General features: G+C 38.8%; 1 protein-coding gene across 1 annotated transcript in view; it reads left to right on the top strand.

Moving 5' to 3' along the window:
• The window catches only part of myom3 (myomesin 3), a 235,039-nt gene that overhangs the window by 57,548 nt on the left and 158,265 nt on the right, over nucleotides 1–19,226 (top strand). Inside the window, exon 4 of the mRNA XM_061958714.2 lies at nucleotides 2,950–3,103. Within this exon, the coding sequence (XP_061814698.2) occupies nucleotides 2,950–3,103 (154 nt within the window). The remainder of the gene's footprint in view (nucleotides 1–2,949; nucleotides 3,104–19,226) is intronic.

The following is a 19,226-nucleotide window of genomic DNA, read 5'->3' as shown; positions in this document are numbered from 1 at the left end:
GACATTTGCGCAGAAATTGCTTTTTTCTGGCGACTCGACCATGCAGCCCAAGCATGAGTGGAGGAAAGGTTTTTGTGTTATCATTCATATTCTCTGAAGAATGGCCAAGAAATCATAAATATGTAAGCTTATGAGCACAACTGTATACATCATACTTGCCAACCCTCCCGGATTTTCCGGGAGACTCCCGAAATTCAGCGCCTCTCCCGAAAACCTCCCGTGACAGATTTTCTCCCGAAAATCTCCCGAAATTCAGGCGGAGCTGGAGGCCACGCCCCCTCCAGCTCCATGCGGACCTGAGTGACGTGTTGACAGCCTGTTCACACGTCCGCTTTCCCACAATATAAACAGCTAATGATCGAGGGCGAGTTCTTGGTTTCTTATGTGGATTTATTGTTAGGCAGTTTCATTAACGTCCTCCCAGCGCGGTAACAACACACAACAGCAGCAGTCAAGTTTTCGTCTACCGTAAAGCAGTTCGTCTGCCGTAAACAGCAATGTTGTGACACTTTTAAACAGGACAATACTGCCATCTACTGTACATGCATATGTGACCCACCCATATTGTGTCACATTTTTGTGTTGATTTATTTATTTTATTTTGTGGTTTGAATTCGTTTTTGGAGCTGTCGTTCCACATTTATCAGTATTCACATTGGTCAGTAGGGGGCAGTAGGGCGTTTCTTCCCAATTGAATGCTATCACCTGCAGACCGGAAGTGTCTTGTCATTCTGATGAGCGCGACCAGTCTGTGAACAATTGAAACGTCCTGTGTGCTTTTTCCTCCTGTATAACAGGTTAGTTTTGGTGAATCAACTCACTGAATAATATCCATGTGATCTTTATACGTTTAAGTACACATTCTGATGGTGGAGCCTAACTCTAAAGTGTTTGTGAGTTGTAGTTTGTATTTGTGAATGAATCCAGTGCACAGCTGCAGTAATCAATACAAAAAGGCGACGTGAGTGCGCAATGTTTATATAGGAACTTCTGATCCTAATTCAGACTCCCAAATTAGAGCTCCCGTTTTCTTATTGATTTTATAATGTATATTTGTATAATGTGTGTGTTCTGAAATAGTGACAGAGAATAGAACAAGGATGGACAATTCAACCCTTAACTCAACAATGAGTAGATGAGTGTTATGTGTGTGTATATGTGTAAATAAATGAACACTGAAATTCAAGTATTTCTTTTATTTATATATATATATATATATATATATATATATATATATATATATATATATATATATATATATATATATATATATATATATAAATCGGAGGTCTCAAGGTTGGCAAGTATGGTATACATATATAAAATATGTTTCCATATATTAGTCGTACCGGACTACAAGCTGCAGATATATACGTTGCAAAATGAGGTTTTCACACAGAAAGATTCTGTTAATGGAACCTTAATCGTTTACAAACAGTGCCTGTAACACGGCAGTAAATCGGCTGATCAGAAAAAGTCATCATCAATGACCCACTGGCTGTGGAAGCTAGCTCTCCAATCAGCCCAAACAGACTCAATAACTCCATGGTGACGTTCCGTTGAATTTACTGAGAAATTTGTGAAACAATACAAAAATAATGCCATTGTGAGGTAACAATACTAACACAGACACACATAAGCGTCTTAGCATATTAGCTAATGCCATACTTGCCAACCCTCCCGGATTTTCCGGGAGACTCCCGAAATTCAGCGCCTCTCCCGAAAACCTCCCGGGACAAATTTTCTCCCGAAAATCTCCCGAAATTCCGGCGGACTCAGGTCCATGAGTCCATTGTGGGTTAGCGGACTCAGGTCCATGAGGACCTGAGTCCGCTAACCCACAATATAAACAGCATACCTGCCCAATCACGTTATAACTGTAGAATGATTGAGGGCAAGTTCTTGGTTTCTTATGTGGGTTTATTGTTAGGCAGTTTCATTAACGTCCTCCCAGCGCGGCAACAACACACAACAACAGCAGTCACGTTTTTGTATACCGTAAAGCAGTTCGTCTGCCGTAAACAGCAATGTTGTGACACTCTTAAACAGGACAATACTGCCATCTAGTGCATTTGATTAAAGCACTTTTGTGCGTGTCACACATCAATACACCATCAGAGAGGGTGTTGAGCATGGTTCGAAAAATAGTGACAGAGAATAGAACAAGGATGGACAATTCAACCCTTAACTCAACAGTGAGTAGATGAGTGTTATGTGTGTGTATACGTGTAAATAAATGAACACTGAAATTCAAGTATTTATTTTATATATATATATATATATATATATATATATATATACGTATATATATATATATATATATATAATAAAATACATATATATACGTATATATATATATATATATATAGCTAGAATTCACTGAACGTCAAGTATTTCTTATATATATATATATATGCATATGTATATATATATATACAGTATATATATATATATATATATATATATATATATATATATATATATATATATATATATATGAAATACTTGACTTGGTGAATTCTAACTGTAAATATACTCCTCCCCTTTTGGCCACGCCCCCACCCCCACCCGCCTCCCCACCTCCCGGTCTCAAGGTTGGCAAGTATGAGCTAATGCTAATGTGGCTAGCACGTACACACATGTATGAAAACGCTTCTACAGACGTCACACATGGAATGGTTTAGTGAGTATAAACAGTTTGAATTATTCTGTAAAACTCAAACATTGCTTGGAGACATGAATGAAGAATCCACACGAGTAGAAACGCTGTGGACGACCAGTAGACCGAACGGCAATTCTACTTCCTGTTGAAAGCAATGCCGGAAAATGGAAGGACACTGCAACAAAAACAGAGTGTACCCTCGTTTCCGCCCGAATGCAGCTGGGATATTCATCAATGTTGTGCCCATCTCTATAAATCAAAGTCACTGTCATGCTGTTCACTACCAGGGACATCCTGAGGGAAACTCTGGCCGGTGATGAAGACTATCACAGAGACGAGTGGACCATGTTCGGGAACGAGGCAGAGAAGCTGGAGAAAGGTGTGATCAAGAACCAGCGTTTGCTACGAACTCGGGTGGACAAACTGGCCCTTCGCAATGAGGTAAACAATGCTATGACCTCAAATACTTTATTCTCTGAGGAAAGTCAGTGGTCAAAAACAAGGGGAAAAATATACAAAAATTAGGGGTATTTCCTTTGAACCAAGCAAAATTATCTGCCAATACACTGCAAAAACTGACATCTAAGTAAGATGAAATATGTCAAATAAGGGTGATATTTGCTTATTTTCTGTCTGATAAGATAATTCTTCTAACTAAGCAGATTTTATGTTAGAGTGTTTTACTTGTTTTAAGTGTTTTGGTCCTGAATGATCTCAGTAAGATATTACAGCTTGTTGCTGAGATTTGATGACCTATATTGAGTAAAACATGCTTGAAACTAGAATATCAACTGTTGCAAAGCTGTGTCATCAACACTCACAAGTATAAAACTACTTTTTTAAAGTCATCATTTCTTACTCCAACCATGAAAAAAAATCATGATTTTGACACAATTGTGTCTCATAATTAAAACAGATGACAGCCAAATGGACTTTGCTGTTTTATTTTCAATGGAACAATAGAAAATAGGTACTCATATAGTAGTACAGTTGGCACAGTACAGTAAACGGACAGTTATTATTTAAACATTTAACATTTCTAACAATTTTAAACAGAAATAGTTCATGCACATGCAGTGGTCCCCAACCACCGGGCCGTGGCCCGGTACCGGTCCGTGGATCGATTGGTACCGGGCCGCACAAGAAATAAATTAATTAATTAATTAAATTAAAAAAAAAAAAAAATCAACATAAAAAACAGAAAATACACTTACAATTAGTGCACCAACCCAAAAAACATCCCTCCCCCATTTATACTCATTCGCACTCATTCGCACAAAAGGGTTGTTTCTTTCTGTTATTAATATTGTGGTTCCTACATTATATATCAATATATATCAATACAGTCTGCAGGGATACAGTCCGTAAGCCAGAGGTGTGGACTCGAGTCACATGACTTGGACTCGAGTCAGACTCGAGTCATGAATTTGATGACTTTAGACTCGACTTGACAAAATGTAAAAAGACTTGCAACTCGACTTAGACTTTAACATCAATGACTTGTGACTTCACTTGGACTTGAGCCTTTTGAATTGACATGACTTGACATGACTTGCTACTTTCCCCAAAACCCAAAGATGAAAAAGTTATTCGGGAGCGCTCCGTATTTTTCATTGTGTACTTGTCTATCAGCGTTGCGTGTGTCAGCTGGTGTGGTCTCAGTACAACAGCCAATCAAATTAGATCTACTTTGTTTTCATCACACAGCATTCATCCAATCAAATTGCAGGACAACCAACGAAGAAGACATGTCCAAACCACACGCCAGTGAACAAAAAATGATACCTAAAATAATTTCGTTTGGGTATAAAAATTACGAGGTGGTCAACACAAAACGGTTTGCAGTATGCAACACATGCAGTTCGAAAATGACTGATGGAGAGGCAACAACTTCCAACTTCGTCCGTCATTTGAAGTTGCACAAAGAACGGTAAGTTTTGAATGTAAGATAATGTTTATTGGCTAAGTAACGTGACTTTTATTTGCTGTGTAGTTAAATCAGTGAGGCTGTAAACTCACTGCTAACGTTATAACGTTATTGCAAACACGGGAATCTGTTGCAGTTCACTACCTTATTCATACTTTTTGTTCAGTGATTTTTTTTAAGCAGGGTTACGTTAGTCAATATATCACACGTAACGTTAGACGGCGGTCAGCAGCACCGCGTATTTTAGCCACCTAAAAAAAGACAAAAATAGTAAAATAAAGGTCAGTTAAAATGTATACTATATTATGAATAAGTGTACCGTTTTAGCTAGCTTTCTGACATACTGTTGGTTGTTTAACCTCAGTGGTCCCCAACCACCGGGCCGCGGCCCGCTACTGGTCCGTGGATCGATTGGTATCGGGCCGCACAAGAAATATATATATATATATTTTTTTTTTTTTTTATTAAATCAACACAAAAAACACAAGATACACTTACAAGTAGTGCACCAACCCAAAAAAACTCTCCCCCCCCTTTTGTTCTGGGCATTGAACATGAAGACTCTTCCTTCACTGTTACGAGTGGCCATGAGAGTCTTGGCAGTGCCTGCCTCCAGTGCTCCAGTGGAGCGAGTTTTCAGCCATGGTGGCATCATACTACGCCCCCATCGTGCACAAATGACTGACAGACTCTTGGCTAATTTGGTCTTTTGCAAATGCAATGCAGCATAGGGCCCTGACATATAAAAATTACAACTTTTTTGTTATGTTCACGTATATGTCATGTTTTTTCAATGTTAACACTTTTGTACAAATAAGTACATTTCCACTTTATTTTTCAATGTGTTTGTTCTGTAAAGGAATGAGTTAATGTTTAAAATGACTGGTTAATAGTGCTATTATGAAGTGCAATGTCAGCACAATTTTCTTTCCTGCAATTTAAAATGCACTTGTTTTAATAAATAAATACAGCGTTTGAAAAGCATACACAATCTGTGTTAATATATTAGTCTGTGGTTAAAAGGACTTGAAAGGACTCGAAACTCAAAATGCAGGACTTAGGACTTGACTTGAGACTTTCCAGTCTTGACTTTGGACTTGACTCGGGGCTTGCCTGTCTTGACTCGGGACTTGACTCGGACTTGAGGGCAAAGACTTGAGACTTACTTGTGACTTGCAAAACAATGACTTGGTCCCACCTCTGCCGTAAGCACACATGATTGTATTAATTTATGACAAAAAAAAAAATAATAATAAAAATACCATACAGGGTGTATATATGCGCACTAATTGACTGAAAGAGCACGCACTTGGCGAGATGATGTCATGTTATCCATGGAAAAATGCATTTTTAGACCATATGATTTGCCTGAGCGGCTAGGAAACCCCGAGAGTAACAAGCGCTTGCCTTGTTGCCTTTCCATTAAGAACAATAAATTAGTTTTTAGTATAAGTTTGCTGCTTTCAAGAAATGTAATGCCGAGCGCATATCATTATGTCAAGATAATGGCACTAGCATTTACTTCATTTAAGAATATTTTTCAACATATTGAGCAAAAAGGTCTCTCTTTTTTTTCTACCAAGAAAAGTGCACTTGTTATTAGTGAGAATATACTTATTTTAAGCTATTTTTTGGGTTCATTGAGGTTAGCTAATTTTACTTGTTTTGGAAAGTCTTGACAAGCTGAATTTTCTTGTTCTATTGGCAGATAATTTTGCTTAGTTCAAGTAAAATGCACCTAATTTTATTTTATTTTTTTCTTGTTTTTGAACACTGACTTTTTGCAGTGTAGAACAAGAAAATTCAGCTTGTCAAGGCTTTCCAAAACAAGTCAAATTAGCTAACCTCAATGAACCCAAAAATAGCTTAAAATAAGTATATTCTCACTAATAACAAGTGCACTTTTCTTGGTAGAAAAAAAATGAGACCTCTTTGCTCAATATGTTGAAAAATATTCTTAAATGAAGTAAATGCTAGTGCCATTATCTTGACATAATGATATGCGCTCGGCATTACATTTCTTGAAAGCAGCAAACTTATACTAAAAACTAATTTATTGTTCTTAATGGAAAGGCAACAAGGCAAGCGCTTGTTACTCTCGGGGTCTCCTAGCCGCTCAGGCAAATCATATGGTCTAAAAATGCATTTTTCCATGGATAACATGACATCATCGCACCAAGTGCGTGCTCTTTCAGTCAATTAGTGCGCATATATCCAGCCCGGCCCCCGGACAAATAATGTTTAATCGTAATTTTGAAGAATTTATCTGAATGTGCATGAACTATTTCTGTTCAAAATTGTTTGAAATGTTAAATGTTTAAATATTAACTGTCAGTTTACTGTACTGTGCCAACTGTACTACTATATGAGTACCTATTTTCTATTGTTTCATTGAAAATAAAACAGCAGAGTCCATTTGGCTGTCATCTGTTTTAATTATGAGACACAATTGTGTCAAAGTCATGATTTTTTTTTTCATGCTTGAAATAAGAAATGATGACTTTAAAAAAGTAGTTTTATACTTGTGAGTGTTGATGACACAGCTTTGCAACACTTGATATTCTAGTTTCAAGCATGTTTTACTCAATATAGGTCATCAAATCTCAGCAACAAGCTGTAATATCTTACTGAGATCATTTAGGACCAAAACACTTAAAACAAGTAAAACACTAACATAAAATCTGCTTAGTGAGAAGAATGATCTTATCAGACAGTTAAATAAGCAAATATCACCCTTATTTGACATATTTCATCTTACTTAGATTTCACTTTTTGCAGTGTTTTCCCAACAACATGACTAAACGTCTTCATTATTTGGTCTTTTTCATCCATATGTTGTTTCCCCAGAGAGAATAAGAGGTATTTAAAATGAATAAATGGATGTTCTAATTTTCTATCAGCTACGGACATCTATTTATTTATATTGCAGCGTCAAACCCAATCAAAATCAGCTGGGTAACTCATGCATAATTCCACAGACATGCGAAACTAAGCCATATACGGTGTTTAAATATGCATTTGCTGGCTATTTTTGAAGATTCCTCAGTAAAAAAACTTAATTGATTCTCCGAGTTGCAAAACATTAATGTTTATATGGTCCTGCTTGTAAACTATGACCGCTGATTGCTGAACTGTTGTCAAGTTATTTTTCAATAAACTTCATATGCCAAGAATCATCATAATGTATTTCACAGAACAACCTCTTTGCTTCCGAGGGGCAAAGTGAAAATGTGCTAATTGTGATTTTAAGTGTACAGCAACACTATACGTGAGTATGTTTCCATGCACTAAATTAGTCTGATTTCTCAATATTTTGGCTCAAATTAAAACATCCTACAACCCAAGTGAAGCAAAGCCTTGGAGCTTTTTTCCGGTGCATCGTTGTTGCTGCTTCTGTACATACTTGCCAACGATTTTCCGGGACACTCCCGAAATTCAGCGCCTCTCCCGAAAACCTCCCGGGACAAATTTTCTCCCGAAAATCTCCCGAAATTCAGGCGGAGCTGGAGGCCACGCACCCTCCAGCTCCATGCGGACCTGAGTCCGCTTTCCCACGATATAAACAGTGTGCCTGCCCAATCACATAATAACTGTAGAATAATCGAGGGCGAGTTCTTGGTTTCTTATGTGGGTTTATTGTTAGGCAGTTTCATTAACGCATACCTGCCAACTACTCCGGTTTTCCCGTAATTCGTACGGTTTTCATCAACCTATTCCGGGTTACGGTTGCAGTGATAAAAAATACGGTTTTTCATTAATTAAAAAAAAAAAGGGTGAAAACTACGCGAATTGCACCTTGTGCAGACAAGATTTTTCGATCGGACACGGAGGAATTAGCGATGTAAAAGACCATGTCGGGACAAAAGAACACAAGTCTAATGCCGTTGCTAGCGATACAAGTGGAAAACTTTCAACGTTTTTCGTCGCCCAAACAGATTCTTTGGATGTGATAAATGCCGAAGTTTTATTTACGGAGGCAATAATTGAGCATGGACTTCCAATCGCACTGGCTGATCACATGGGACAGTTAAATGTTTGTAATGCAACCTTTAAAAATCATTACGCGGTGATCGCGGTCCCAAAAATAAACTTTTCTTGCATGATAATGTCCAGAAAAACTCGCTTTATATTACTATAGAGTCCTTTTAACGAATGAGTTTGATGGTTTATCACAAACCTTAAATGAAAGAAGTCCTTTGTTCTCCTGCACCATGCATGCGCTTTGGCGTTGCTTCGTGTTTGGTGCGCAATCCTGTCGGCTGTATTTCACAGCACGTCTTTGACAACTTGAAGTGGCATAAAACATTTAAAACAAAGGGGTTATAGGAACAATCACTTTCAGTGTTTTATGCCCATTCAAGTTGTCAAAGTTGTCAAAGACGGTATGCTGGTGCCCGACTGCACAAGTGGAACAAACATTTGAAACAAAGGGGTTCTAGGAACAATCACTTTCAGTGTTTTATGCCACTTCAAGTAAACTTATCATAAAGTTACCATATCATTTTTGCAGTATGATCAATCTGATAGAATACATTTGGATTTTAGCCACAAAAAGGTAATGACACCAATGTTATCTATTGGAATTGTTTAGTACTGTTATACTGTTAAAAGTGTTTATACTATTTATGCTTTCAAGTCCAAGTTGAAGAAATCTTGTTAAATGTTGACAGCATAACTACCAAAATACAGAAGTATGTCCTTAATATTTTTGCAGTGCTATTTCTGTTGAAAAGTTCAAATGATTACATTAGAGATGTGATGTGCCACTTTTCAAGTGTCTGATGGCTTAAATTAATTTTCATTAATTTTTCATATTTGGAATTCTTTTGAAAGGCTTACAAAAAAACTACATTTGAATTGTAATTCCATGCTATTGACAGGACTATTAATTTTAATGAAGTTAGTTTACCATGTTTACAGTATGATAATTGTGATAGAAATGTGAATTTTAGGCACAGAATATTTTTTACAATTGAACAAGGCAGTAGATTATACAAGCTTGGACAGAAAGTTAATAATGACACCAATTTTTTTTTAATGGAATTGTTTAGTACTGTTTTACCATTTGTTTACTGTAAAAAGTGTTTATACTGTTTATACTTTCAATTAACAAATTGAAGTCTTGTGAAAGGTTGACAGGATAACTGGCATTAACTGTCAAAATAATTTCAAACTATTGAAGTTAGCTTACAGAATAAACATGTCAATCAACCCATATGATTTTTGCTGTAATATTTTTGTTTTGAAAAGTCACTGTGACTGATAGAAAAGTGATGGTTTTAGCAACAGTTTAACCTGTCTGAATGCAATCAATCATTTTGCGTCGGGGGGCGAATCCCTGAACCCTCCACCAGGACTTTGTCCTGGACCTACCGGGGCCTGCGGCCCTTGGACCCTGGCTACTAGGTTTTTCTGATTTCAAAAGTTGGCAGGTATGTTAACGTCCTCCCAGCGCGGTAACAACACACAAACCGTAAAGCAGTTCGTCTGCCGTAAACAGCAATGTTGTGACACTCTTAAACAGGACAATACTGCCATCTATAACATCAAAAACATATACGGCTTTTAGAGAGTGCGGTGCACAACTGCGCACACAACAAGGAGACGAAGCAGAAGAACGAGGAAGATACAGCCATGGCGACGCCGACGACGAGTAAGATGAAGAAATACGCTTTGTTGCACCTTTCCTGCCTGAGTCCGGCGATTAGTTGCAAATCTTGCTTTATTGATTGCTTGCACACAGCCAATCCAACACAAAACAAACTAGTCCCGCCCGCACTCACGCTACCGCTCCCTCTCTTCTCTCGCCCACACACTCACTGACGTCACTCACCTCACATGCTCACCTATTAAAGGGCCACACACACACATACGCTACTCTCATAACAGCTTGTAAGTTCTAAGCCGCAGCTGCGATTGGACCTGGATAGCCTCCGGGAAGAAGTAGTGGACTACCAAGTGCTTTGCACTGAAGATCTTCCTCAGGAAGCAAAGATTGACCGGTTTTGGGCCATGCTAGGGAGAAATGGAAGATTCCAGACTCTAATGCATTTGATGAAAGCACTTTTGTGCGTGCCACACATCAATGCATCATCAGAGAGGGTGTTCAGCATGGTTAGAAAAATAGTGACAGAGAATAGAACAAGGATGGACAATTCAACCCTTAACTCAACAATGAGTAGATGAGTGTTATGTGTGTGTATATGTGTAAATAAATGAACACTGAAATTCAAGTATTTATTTTATTTATATATACATATATATATATAAAAAAAAAATATATATATATATATAGCTAGAATTCACTGAAAGTCAAGTATTTCTTTTATATATATATATATATATATATATATATATATATATATATATATATATATATATATATATATATATATATATATATATATATATATATATATATATTAGAGATGCGCGGATAGGCAATTATTTCATTCGGAACCGCATCAGAAAGTCGTCAACCATCCGCAATCCACCCGATCTAACATTTGATCAGAACCGCATCCGCCCGCACCCGCCCGTTGTTATATATCTAATATAGACGATGCAAGGCATTAGTGAGGTTATAAAGCTTTTGCCTGTTAAAGAAAGGAGACTGATCCAATGCAGCACAGACATTCGCGTGCCACGCTGTCACGACCCAGACGCACACCAGTGCGCAATCATATGGGAGCCACGCTGAGCACACCTCCAAGCGCGTCTCGCTGCCGGCGACGGCCGGGTATATGGGCCCGACGCTCCAGCGCCATCCATTTTCAGGGCTAGTTGATTCGGCAGGTGGGTTGTTACACACTCCTTAGCGGGTTCCAACTTCCATGGCCACCGTCCTAGCTGCTGTCTATATCAACCAGGGTGAGCCCCACCCCTTTCGTGAGCGCACTGCGCGCGGAGTGACCCCTGTTACGCGCCCCCGGCAACAGGGGTGGCGGGCAGGTAAGCTGCGCGGGCGGAGCGCGCGGAGTGACCCCTGTTACGAGCCCCCGGCCACGGGGGTGGCGGGCAGGTAAGCTGCTTACCTGCTGCGCGTGACGCCGGCCGCGGCGAAGGCGGACGAGGCGGGGTGTCGGTGCGGTGGGCGCGGTGGTGACCCTGGACGTGCGTCGGGCCCTTCTCGCGGATTGCCTCAGCTACGGCTCCCGGTGGGGCCCTCTCGGGGGAAGGGGCCTCGGTCCCGGACCCCGGCGAGGCGTCCCTTCTCCGCTCCGTAAAAGTGTCCATCTCTTTTTTTTTTTTTTTTCTGTTGTGGCATATGCAGCAGGTGCCTGCTCGTTTTTCGTATGTGGGTAACAACATTTAACTATGTATATATATTTCCGAATTGGTTTAACTGCCACCCGCCTGAATCTATTTAAAATCTAATTTTTTTTTATTTCAACCACCCGACCCGACCCGACCCGCGGATAAAATCTAATTTTTTTTTATTTCATCCGCCCGATCCGCGGATAATCCGCGGACTCCGCGGATAATCCGCGGACTCCGCGGTTGTGCCCGCAAACCGCGCATCTCTAATATATATATATATATATATACATATATATATATATATATATATATATATATATATATATATATATATATGAAATACTTGACTTGGTGAATTCTAGCTGTAAATATACTCCTCCCCTCTTAACCACGCCCCTAACCACGCCCCCGCCCCAACCACGCCCCACCCCCACCCCCGACCACGCCCACCCCACCCCCCTCCCCCCACCTCCCGAAATCGGAGGCCTCAAGGTTGGCAAGTATGCTTCTGTATCTGCCGCCGAATGACTGAGCTACGTAATTTCCTGTGACGTACCACAGGGCATTTCCTGTGGCACGGGATTCGTTCCCAGGGATTCCAATAAAGAACCAAATCTTTTTCTTTACTATAGTGGCTTCGATACCGGGAACCGTTTCTCAAAAAGGAATTTGAATCCATGGAATCGGTTCTTTTCTTATCGAACAATCAGGAGAACTGGTTTTCGAACATCATCCCTACCAGTAAGTCTCTCATCCCAGACGACATCGATCCCACTGCTCCTAAAAAACCCTATTATGGCTCCTACATCAAGACTGGCTTGTTTATACAGACACGGCAGGTGCGCAGTATACTGAGGTGTACAACACGCTTTTAAAAAGTGTGATATTTGCATACGGAGCACAGGCTAAACTTTCAACACAGCATTTATGCTTGATCATATAGCTTCTGACGCTGCCTGTAAATATCCTTGTCATCATCAGACAGGTCATTCGCAAAAATATGACCCAGACATTTATCTTCACTGCACCCACTAAGTGCAGAGCCAGGTAGATAAAAGTCAGGGAAGACTGACTTACCGTCTTCTCGACTCCCAACGATCATGATCTTGCTCTTTTGTCGGCATTGTATATCATATCAAAATTGGAACCATACTGTGCATATTTCCAGAAGCTTTCCAACATTGGCGTTGTTAGGCCTATTTTAATATTCTTAAGCCCCCCTGAATAATTTGGTGTTATATATATATATATATATATATATATATATATATATATATATATATATATACATCTATATATATATATATATATATATATATATATATATATATATATATATATATATATATATATATATATATATTTTATTTTTTACAAATACATGCCGACATATTCATTATAAAGAGGCCCGAGTATGAGTTTAAATAAATAATCATATATACTGTCATTATTCACTCAGTTTCCCCTCACTTTATAGCGTAAATCACCAAAAATGATTCCCGGGCGCGGCACCGCTGCTGCCCACTGCTCCCCTCACCTCCCAAGGGGTGATCAAGGGGATGGGTCAAATGCAGAGGACAAATTTCACCACACCTAGTGTGTACGTGTGACAATCATTGGTACTTTAAGGTAGAGAGCCCCTTTAGTGTGTCGGTATCCAATCCATTCCACTTGTTCATATAGAAAATGCCCACATCACTCAAAATCCAGTCCGCATTTTCTCTGCGACCTTGCTTGCGGTCCTTGGACTTGTTCATATAGAAAATGCCCACATCACTCAAAATCCAGTCCGCATTTTCTCTGCGACCTTACTTGCGGTCCTTGGACTTGTTCATATAGAAAATGCCCACATCACTCAAAATCCAGTCCGCATTTTCTCTGCGACCTTACTTGCGGTCCTTGGACTTGTTCATATAGAAAATGCCCTCATCACTCAAAATCCAGTCCGCATTTTCTCTGCGACCTTACTTGCGGTCCTTGGACTTGTTCATATAGAAAATGCCCACATCACTCAAAATCCAGTCCGCATTTTCTCTGCGACCTTACTTGCGGTCCTTGGACTTGTTCATATAGAAAACGCCCACGTCACTCTTGTAGAATCTATATAAAGTAATATACATTAGCCTAATGTTAAAATATTGAAAAAAACATAATTAAATAGATTTGTTTTATTGTATTGTCACATTAATAGCTGTTTTATTATTATGGGATGGCTTGTTAAACATTTCATAGGATTTTCAGAGGGAGGGAAAACCAAGACATTTAATATAAAATGTAAAATGAAATAAATACATAAAAAGAAAAAGAGAAAAAATGGTTAAAAGCCATCGTCCCGGGGAGCATTTGATTTCGTCTCGTGCATTTTTTAAATAATAATAACAATTAATAATTACTAAGTCTTTGTTAGCCGTTTGTGAAGTTTTGTGCTCGTGCGCTATGTTTGCTCTCCTGGGGGCTAAGCCCCCCCTGTCCTTAAAATCTAGTGACGCCCTTGCTTTCCAATATCGCTTAAACATGATCAAATAATTTGCATACACACGGTGATTATTAATAACTAATCCCACACCCAGTACTAGGTGCATTTGGAATAAAGACAAATCATTAATGTCAATATTAAACAGGAAGAGTGACAGAACTCCATGTTGGCGCACACCATTGCTCATATGGAAAGGATCAGATATTATATTCCAACATTTTACTCTCATTGTCTGAATGCGAGTACCACACTGCAAAAACTGAAATCTAAGTAGGATTAAATAGGTCAAATAAGGGTGATATTTGCTTATTTTCTATCTGATAAGTCTCTTAGAGACTGTAGAGAGCGAACTCCACATACTAAAGCAATGGTTTGATGCCAATAAACTGTCAATCAACCTAAATAAAACAAAATATATAATTTTGGAAATAGGAAAAATAACATACAGTGTCATATAAGAATTGATGATATGGAGATAGAAAGGGTGTATTCAACACAATTTTTGGGAATCTATATAGATGATAAATTAAATTGGAAACTGTACATAAATATACTTAAGACAAAGATGGCAAAAAATATTGCTATGTTACATAAAATCAAAAACTCCGTAAATCAAAAGGCTCTTAATATGTTATACATACCTGCCAACTACTCCGGTTTTCCCGTAATTAGTACGGTTTTCATCAACCTATTCCGGGTTACGGTTGCAGTGATAAAAAATAAGTTTTTTCATTAATTAAAAAAAAATAAAAAATTTTAAGTTTTATTCACGAAATCGCGTAACAACAATGACAATCGACACTGCTTCCCGTAACTTCCTATCGAGCCATTCCGAATGCCATGCGCGAGGCTATTTATAGCACCGCTGCCAAGCACGAGGCACCTGTTGCCATTGTTTCCAAACGAGCGAACGATCATGGAATCAGCCGGAGAAAAATCGCAAACGAGTCTTAAACCGAAAAGAAAACTGCAGTCATTCCGTGAAGAATATTCAAAAGCCTATCCGGGAATAATTATCCGTTCCAAAAAGGGTGAAAACTACGCGAATTGCACCTTGTGCAGACAAGATTTTTCGATCGGACACGGAGGAATTAGCGATGTAAAAGACCACGTTGGGACAAAAAAACACAAGTCTAATGCCGTTGCTAGCGATACAAGTGGAAAACTTTGGATTTTAGCCACAAAAAGGTAATGACACCAATGTTATCTATTGGAATTGTTTAGTACTGTTATACTGTTAAAAGTGTTTTATGCTTTCAAGTCCAAGTTGAAGAAATCTTGTTAAATGTTGACAGCATAACTACCAAAATACAGAAGTATGTCCTTAATATTTTTGCAGTGCTATTTCTGTTGAAAAGTTAAAATGATTACATTAGAGATGTGATGTGCCACTTTTCAAGTGTCTGATGGCTTAAATTAATTTTCATTAATTTTTCATATTTTGAATTCTTTTGAAAGGCTTACAAAAAAACTACATTTGAATTGTAATTCCATGCTATTGACAGGACTATTAATTTTAATGAAGTTAGCTTACCATGTTTACAGTATGATAATTGTGATAGAAATGTGAATTTTAGGCACAGAATATTTTTTACAATTGAACAAGGCAGTAGATTATACAAGCTTGGACAGAAAGTTAATAATGACACCAATTTTTTTTTTAATGGAATTGTTTAGTACTGTTTTACCATTTGTTTACTGTAAAAAGTGTTTATACTTTCAATTAACAAATTGAAGTCTTGTGAAAGGTTGACAGGATAACTGGCATTAACTGTCAAAATAATTTCAAACTATTGAAGTTATCTTACAGAATAAACATGTCAATCAACCCATATGATTTTTGCTGTAATATTTTTGCTTTGAAAAGTCACTGTGACTGATAGAAAAGTGATGGTTTTAGCAACATTTTAACCTGTCTGAATGCTAATAATCATTTTGCGTCGGGGGGGCGAAGCTGAACCCCCCACCAGGACTTTGTCCTGGACCTACCGGGGCATGCGGCCCCTGGACCCTGGCTACTAGGTTTTTCTGATTTCAAAAGTTGGCAGGTATGGTTATATAATTCTTTCGTACTCCCTTATCTTAATTATTGTGTTGAAATCTGGGGTAACAATTACAAAACAAACATCAACTCTATATTCTTACTTCAAAAGAAAGCGATTAGAATTGTAAATTATGCAGATTATCATGACCATACCAATGCTCTGTTAATTAAATTAAAAACATTAAAACTGCACGATCTTGTTGACCTCAACACTGCTATTGTGACGTACAAAGCTCATAACCACATGCTGCCTCGGTGTCTACAGGAGAGGTTCAAACCCAGAGAGAATCCCTATGACCTCAGAGGTTCAGCTGTCTCCCAGAAAGCAAAGATAAGAAGAAGCTTAAAAAGTAGATGTGTTTCTGTCAGGGGGGTTCAACTGTGGAACAGTTTGGATGATTCCTTAAAATGTTCCAGGTCCATTCACACATTTAAAAAACACTTTAAGACCAATGTCTTGGAAAAATATATCACTCTTGAATCAACACAGTAGTTAATACTATGATCAATGTTAATTAAAATACTAAATGTGGGATATAAATAATAATGGAAGTATAATTGTTTGTATATAGTATATAAATTGGTACAAAGGTTTAACACGCGTATAAGGATATTTCACATGCCTTTAATGTGTATATAATTGAACAGTGTTCATATTGTGTATAATGTGTATTTATAATATGTTGTACAAAAGACATTTCATCATTTTCGGAAGTTCATCTTGTACTTGACATTGTTTATAGGGTTAGGCGCTATAAGTGTTCAACTTCAGCCTAAACCCTTTCGGTCTGCAACATTTTCATTTTCAATCTATGAATGTACAACTGTTTGTTTATTTTGTTGACCATTGACCGAAGAATAATAAACTAAAAAACTAAAAAAATAAGATCATTCTTCTCACTAAGCAGATTTTATGTTAGAGTGTTTCACTTGTTTTAAGTGTTTTGGTCCTAAATGATCTCAGTAAGATATTACAGCTTGTTGCTGAGATTTGATGACCTATATTGAGTAAAACATGCTTGAAACTAGAATATCAAGTGTTGCAAAGCTGTGTCATCAACACTCACAAGTATAAAACTACTTTTTTTAAGTCATAATTTCTTACTTCAAGCATGAAAAAAAAAAACATGATGCCGAGCGCATATCATTATGTCAAGATAATGGCACGAGCATTTACTTATTTAAGAATATTTTTCAACATATTGAGCAAAAAGGTCTAATTTTTTTTTCTACCAAGAAAAGTGCACTTTATTAGTGAGAATATACTTATTTTAAGTTATTTTTGGGTTCATTGAGGTTAGCTAATTTTGCTTGTTTTGGAAAGTCTTGACAAGCCAAATTTTCTTGTTCTATTGGCAGATAATTTTGCTTAGTTCAAATAAAATACCCCTCATTTTTGTATTTTTTTTTTCTTGTTCCTGAACACTAACTTTTTGCAGTGCAATTAGGGTTGTACGATATACCGGTACTAGTATAGTACCGTGATACTAATGAATCATATTCTGTACTATACCGCCTCTAAAAAGTTTTTTTAACGAGCATGACGGCGCGTCGTGATATTGCTGGTTTTACAAGCAGAGGAGCATGTTCGGCAGCGCGCACACACAGAGTACTTACAAGCAGACACAGTGTGTAGACAGAAAAGGGAGAATGGACGCATTTTGGTGTAAAAACTAAAGATAAAAGTGAAGTTATAACACTCATGAAGAGGTGCTTTAAGACATGGCTAGCGAGCCAGCATCTAACGTCGTGTTTTAGCTACATCTAAATCACTAATCCTTGCCTCCATGGGGACAAATAAAGTATGTTTTTTACAAGTACCATTATCACTGCAGGACGAGGGATAGCTAAATATGCTTCACTACACACCATAGCTCACCGGCTTCATAATGTAAACAAATGCCACGGGTGGATCTACACCTGACATCCACTGTAATGATACCAAGTACAAGAGAGTAATGTTTCCCAGATCATCTTAAAGTCGCTTCAGGATGCGCCGTTTTGTGGGCGGTCTTATTTACGTGGCTCACCTTCGACAATGTCTTCTCCCCGTCATCTTTGTTGTAGCGGTGTAGCGTGCAAGGACGGGGGTGGAAGAAGTGTCAAAAGATGGCGCTAACTGTTTTAATGACATTCAGACTTGACTTCAATCAATAACGGAGCAGCATCTCCTCATCCATGGCTCACTAGTGCAACAACAACGCCCGAAATGTGTCCCGTGAAAAAATGTCCGACCGGAACTCTCTGGTGCTCTGCTGACCTCGACTGCGGATGTTGTGGATCGGTGGAGGGAATACTTCGAAGACCTCCTCAATCCTACCAGCACGTCTTCCTATGAGGAAGCAGGGCCTGGGGAATCTGTGATGGGCTCTCCTATTTCTGGGGCTGAGGTTGCCGAGGTAGTTAAAAAGCTCCTCGGTGGCAAGGCCCCGGGGTGGATGAGATCCGCCTGGAGTTCCTTAAGGCTCTGGATGTTGTGGGGCTGTCTTGGTTGACAAGACTCTGCAACATCGCGTGGACATCGGGGGCAGTACCTCTGGATTGGCAGACCGGGGTGGTGGTTCCTCTCTTTAAGAAGGGGAACCGGAGGGTGTGTTCCAACTATCGTGGGATCACACTCCTCAGCCTTCCCGGTAAGGTCTATTCAGGTGTACTGGAGAGGAGGCTACGCCGGATAGTCGAACCTCGGATTCAGGAGGAACAGTGTGGTTTTCGTCCTGGTCGTGGAACTGTGGACCAGCTCTATACTCTCGGCAGGGTTCCTTGAGGGTGCATGGGAGTTTGCCCAACCAGTCTACATGTGCTTTGTGGACTTGGAGAAGGCATTCGACCGTGTCCCTCGGGAAGTCCTGTGGGG

The sequence above is a fragment of the Nerophis lumbriciformis genome, linkage group LG04, assembly GCF_033978685.3.
Source record: "Nerophis lumbriciformis linkage group LG04, RoL_Nlum_v2.1, whole genome shotgun sequence".
NCBI lineage: Eukaryota > Metazoa > Chordata > Actinopteri > Syngnathiformes > Syngnathidae > Nerophis > Nerophis lumbriciformis.
The sequence above is the reverse complement of the archived record's forward strand: the minus strand, read 5'-3'. Positions and strand labels throughout refer to the sequence as shown.